This window comes from Rhagoletis pomonella, unplaced genomic scaffold (assembly GCF_013731165.1).
Source record: "Rhagoletis pomonella isolate Grant_MI unplaced genomic scaffold, Rhpom_1.0 Rhpom_scaffold_10715, whole genome shotgun sequence".
In the NCBI taxonomy this organism is placed as follows: domain Eukaryota; kingdom Metazoa; phylum Arthropoda; class Insecta; order Diptera; family Tephritidae; genus Rhagoletis; species Rhagoletis pomonella.
In genome coordinates, this window is record NW_023469244.1 from 1 (window position 1) to 5,497 (window position 5,497).

General features: G+C 50.4%; 2 protein-coding genes across 2 annotated transcripts; both read right to left on the reverse strand.

The window, feature by feature from the left end:
- Positions 1-3,050: 3,050 nt before the first annotated feature.
- Positions 3,051-3,631, reverse strand: LOC118756521 (the record flags this gene model as incomplete). Its single annotated transcript, XM_036491281.1, has 3 exons — positions 3,500-3,631; positions 3,229-3,435; positions 3,051-3,183 (listed from the first exon to the last, which is right to left on the reverse strand). Coding segments are annotated over exons 1-3 (419 nt in total), but the record flags the coding sequence as incomplete, so codon positions are not given.
- Positions 3,632-3,653: 22 nt separating this feature from the next.
- LOC118756520 lies at positions 3,654-4,880 on the reverse strand (the record flags this gene model as incomplete). Its single annotated transcript, XM_036491280.1, has 1 exon — positions 3,654-4,880. A coding segment is annotated over one exon (1,227 nt), but the record flags the coding sequence as incomplete, so codon positions are not given.
- Positions 4,881-5,497: the final 617 nt, after the last annotated feature.

The following is a 5,497-nucleotide window of genomic DNA, read 5'->3' on the forward strand; positions in this document are numbered from 1 at the left end:
TTAAAAAGGTAATAATGTCAATTGACTTTATTTCGCACCAGGGTTTAGGTTAGGTTACACTGGCCGGCTGTTGCGCCTTACATAGACCCGTTGGTCCTTTGTAGTGCCAGATGGAGGTCCGTTTTACTGCGGTCTAAAGTAGTCGTCGTATAGGACGTCAACGCTTTTTGCGAAGTTCAAGAGTGCCTTAATATCCAGTTTTGAAACCTCCTCTAGTCCTTTAAACTGCGAAGCTCCGAGATAACTAAGACGATTTCTAGCTAAGGCCGGACAGAAACAGAGGAGGTGTTCTAACGTCTCACTCATGCCTTCCTCCCTGCACTTCCTACATTCGTCACTGTTACTAATGCCCATTCTGCTTGCGTGGGATGCCAGTAGGTTGTGGCCGTCCTGCAATCCCTACGTGACCGTGTAAGCAAGAAATGGGTGTTTCCTTTGCTGCTATTGCACATGATCTTGGTGGTTTTGCATGTCGCTAATGCGTTCCATCTCCCCCTGATCCGGCACCCAGCTCTTTCGGAAATTGTAGATCGTTTTTAGCGACTTTCGTATTTCCCGTACTGGTTCGCTAGCAAGACGGATGGCACTTTTGGCAATCTCATCAGCTATTTCGTTGCCTAAAATGCCCTTGTGGCCTGGAACCCAGTATATATGCAGCCGTTTACTCTCGGCCGCCCTGTCTACTGCTTCCCTGCTTCTAAGGACATTTTCTGACGCAATACGATGTGAGATTATGGCCTTAATCGCCGCCTTGCTATCAACATATATATTGATATTTTTTATATAATTTCCTGCGTTGCTAGCTATCTCAGCAGCTTTCCCTAGAGCGAAGACTTCCGCCTGGAAAATACTGCAGTACTCTGGAAGTTTGAAGGGTTGCCTGAGGTCTAGCTCGGCGCAATAGACTCCGGCGCCCACTCCATCAGCCATTTTTGATCCATCCGTGTAGATGTTATACGTTACGCCGGCGGGTCGCGTGCTCATGCGCCATCCGCCCTCCTTAAACGTAGCTTTAAACCTTCTTCCCCAGATGAAGCGTGGGGGTATGTGGTCTATTTTGTCCTCCATCCCCCTGCATATCGAGCTGTGCCCGAAGGTTCTTGCGGAGAATTCACCTAAGGCCATCAATCTCGTGGCGGATTTCGCTGCAGTGCTCTCCACCGCGATGTCGATTGGTGGTAGGCCAAGTAGCCTTTCAAGTGCCGCCGTTGGAGTGGTCCTTAGCGCTCCTGTTATGCACAGTGCAGCGAGCCGCTGTAATCGCTCCAATGGTTTTCTATACGAAATTTTGTTTGCAGCGGTCCACCATACCAGAGCACCGTAGAGCAATATGGGCTTAACTACCGCTGTGTAACACCAATGCATGAGGCCAGGGGATAGGCCCCATGTGGTACCCAGCATCTTTTTACATGCGTAAAGGGCACCACTGGCCTTTTTCACCCTTTCCTCCACATTTAGCTTCCACATCAGTTTGCTGTCCAAAATTACTCCCAGGTACTTGGTGTGATCCTTGATTGATAGCTCCGCCCCGTTGAGCCTCGGGGGTTTCCACGCGGGGATTTTGTACCTTCTTGTGAACAGTACCGCATCCGTTTTGTCAGCATTTACCTCTAAGTTGACTGTTGTCGCCCATCGATGTACGACCCTTAGAGCGCTTTCCATTACGTTACTGATGGTGTCTAGGAATTTCCCCGTAACAACTATAGCTATGTCGTCCGCATAGGCAATTAGTCTGGGTGCTTTCCCTTCGAATTTTCCCAGAAGCTCATTCGCTACGAGTAGCCACAGGAGTGGTGACAGAACACCACCCTGAGGAGTTCCTCTATGCGCTAATCTGAGCAACCTGGCTTCGTTCCACTCCGCCTTAATTTTCCTGCAGCTCAGCAGGCTTTTTATCCATAGTAGGATGGCAGACTCTTCCTGGGCTGCTTCTAGGCTTTCCATTATTGCCTCATAGGAGACATTATTAAATGCCCCACTTATGTCCAGAAAGACCCCTAGGGCATATTCTTTATGCTCCAGAGCTTTTTCTATTACCGCGGTTAGTGAGTGAAGTGCAGTCTCAGTGGATCTACCCTTCGTGTAGGCATGGTGCGCCTTTGATATGCTGGCCGACGGCAGCTTATCCCTAATGTAGGCGTCCAGAATCTTTTCGAGCGTCTTTAGAAGGAATGAAGTTAGACTAATTGGTCTGTATTCTTTCGAATAGAGGGGATTTCCCTTGCCCGCCTTCGGTATGAATACGACCCTCGCCTCTCTCCAAAGGACAGGCACATAGTTTAGTCTTAAACATCCCTCGTATATTGTTTTCAAGTATGGTGTCAGCACTGCGGAAATTTTTTTGCATCATGGCTGGAAAGATACTGTCTGTGCCTGGGGACTTAAACGGCCCGAAGCCATCGATTGCCCACCGTATTTTTTCTTCCGTTATGATGTCCGGGGGGACATTTTCCACGCTATCTCCTAGAAGTTGCAGATCTATGCTGTCTGTACACCCCGGAAAGTGTGTGTTGACTAGGTCTTCCAGTGAGTCCTCACTGCTTCCAGTCCACTCTCCACATTTTTTACGTAGTAACCTTGGATTAGTCGGGTTCTTGGATAGCAATTTCCTTAGCCTGGCTACCTCGGTTGTTTTTTCTAATTTGCCGTAGAAGCTCTTCCACGACTCCCGCTTGCATTTACGAATCTCTTTCTTGTATTCCTTAAGTACTTCCTTGTATTCCATCCAGCAGAACTCGTCATCGGCTACCTTGGCCAGTTTGAAGAGTTCCCTAACATTTTTCCTGAGTGCTCCGAGCCCCCTGTTCCACCAAGGTGGCTTTGAACCTCGCTTGGCATGTAGCGGAGGGCATGCGATGTGATAAGCTTTATTTAGAGTGTTGGTAAGTGAGACTACCAGTTCCTCCAATTCAGAGTGGGAGTCACTTACCCTATACTTGGTTAAATTCTTCCTCACTACCCTTTCATACAAATCCCAGTTTGTATTCCTGTGATTTCTGAAGGTTTCGCTTTTTGTACGGGCAGAGAATTTTACCTGAAATCCTACATACCTATGGTCAGAGAACGAGGGTGTACTAAGCACCTCCCAATTCTGTACTCCGATTCCCCCACTAGTGTGGAGTGTTATGTCAAGGACGTTCTTCGAGGTAGGGCCAATATAAGTTGGTTCCTCACCCCGGTTAGCTATATCTAAATTACTTATTAATATAAAGTTTAGTAAAGACTCACCCCTTTCGTTGGTATCTCCACTCCCCCATACTGTGTTGTGCGCATTGGCATCCGCGCCTATGATGAGTGGGCGTTTCGCCTTCTCGGCCTCTCCCACCAACCTCCGGAGCTCGTTTGGTGGCGCCTCCTCGTCGTGAGGCATGTAACAAGATGCAAGGAGTATTGTGTCATCCTTGCCATCCTTCACAGCTACCACCGTCAGATCATCTGAAGAGAAATTAAGATCAATATAAGAGTGTATACTTTTCTTTACCAGTATAGCTGTTCTTACCCTGTTTGTTGCACTCGGGATGTGCGTATAGTAAGTTTGCGACTTTAGTCCAGCTACCACGTTTCCCGACGCTATCCATGGCTCCTGGACTAACGCCGCATCGTAGCCGATCCTCTCTAAATTGAGGAGGAGCTCGGCAGAAGCGACCTTGCTTTTATGCAGATTTATTTGAAGAACCTTCACTGCAAGGATCAGGATTCTTTTCGGGGTCGGGTAGAATCTCCGGATCGCCCTTCTCGGTCTCCTGGAGCTTCAAGGTGGCCTCCAGGATCTCTCCCAGATCCTTCTCGACCTCTCGCTCCTCCAGCGTGTTAGCATTGTTATCGGCCAGGCTTCGCTTCTTCAGGCGAAGGTATACGCTACCTATGCCCCACGCCATCTTCCCGAACCTAGCGTATAGTATGTCTTCGGCCGGCTTGTTGATTTGGAGGATGTAATTTTGGCTGCCATCCTCCTTACAGGAGTTGGTGACCTTTAACACCCTCCAATCTCCCGTCGGCACGTCTGGGTTCTGTCTCTGCAGAAGCCGCAGCGCATTCTCCGGTTTTACCGTGCGGGGTATGAGCACCTTCGCTTTCGGTATGGATGGTATGCAGCTGCGGTCCACAACCTCCAAGACGGCGGCCTCCCACAGGCCTTGAAGCGTCGCAACAGCTTCCTTTACCCATAGTAGAGAGGGATCGTCCTTGCATCTTATTATTTTCACCCCATTTAGCCACCCCGCACCATCGAAAGTTGGCATGGTCGTGGTGGGGTCCCCATCCATTTTTGCGACGAGCGCATCCAGCAGCTTATGCTCTACTGCTCCCCAGCGCTCCTGAGAGATTTGTCCCAGCGGATTGCTCCGGTCTATGAGTGCCACGATAAGGTGTCTTCTGGCTATCTCACTGGCCATTGCCGCCGCTCTCGATGTAGTCGGTCTCTCTAGATCGAGCCTGACGTTTGGCTTTGCAGCGTCGTCTCTGCGCCTCGATTTTTTGGCTGGCCTTGCTGTCTCGCTTTCAGCTGACCGCTGCCTTTTAGCCGCGATTCCTTCCTCTATCCGGTTTGCGAATCCCGGATCCGTGGCAGTGAATCGTGGCCTTGTCGCGTAGTACGCCCGGCCTTCCTCCATTTTCTCCTTAGCCCAAGCCAACCTTTCCTCCTCTTCCTTCGTCCAGTTGGACTTGCAGCTAAGTCTCTCGTGGACTTTGACCGCCGCCTTGTATATGGCTTTAGCCTTCAACCCCTCCTTACTGGGTTTTGCCCTAGGCCTTTTCTTTGATGCCGAACAAGCACCTTTGGCATCCCCCGGAGAGCGTAGCAAGGCCTCCTCTTCTTGTGTGCAAACGCTCTCACCGCTTTCGAGGTCCGAGTCTTCGTGGACTGTGGCACCCCTGCGCTATAGCGTCGCTTTGGCGGTAACACTACAACCGCTGTGAACCGCTCCCTTCACAGCGGAGGTGTGGCCGCTGGCGACACAGCAAGTAGACTCGCTGTGCCCGCCGGTGGTAGTAGCCACTTCTCCCACCGACGTTTGGGCTGATATCCCAGCCCGCTCTTCTTCCTTTCTGGCCTCCATGATGAGTTTTTATGTCAGGGAACCTCTACCCCTAGCGTTTTATACCTACCGCTAGGTACCTCGTTAGCAATGGCAGAAGTAGGCATACACCCCCCTCCCCCAGTTTCATATGCAGAGCAAAGCACTAGGAAGAGAAGGATGGATACGTATTCCTGCCTTCGCTAGACGCCGCCTGCTCCCACCGCCAAGACCCGCTCTAGGTACTAGCCTAGGTGCTAAGCCATCGCGGTGACAGCAACGATGCCCATTGCCCAGTCGGCACCCGCGGGGAGGATTTAGCTAAGAGGTTTTTTGCCGACCGCACCAGGGTTTAAAACGATATAAAATCCATTGACATTATTTCTCTTTCAAACATTAAATTTGCCAAGCTTCGCGGCGGCCCGCGTACCCTTATTTCCGTTGATCTTATTACCTGTCACCTTTGCAACTGGTCGATG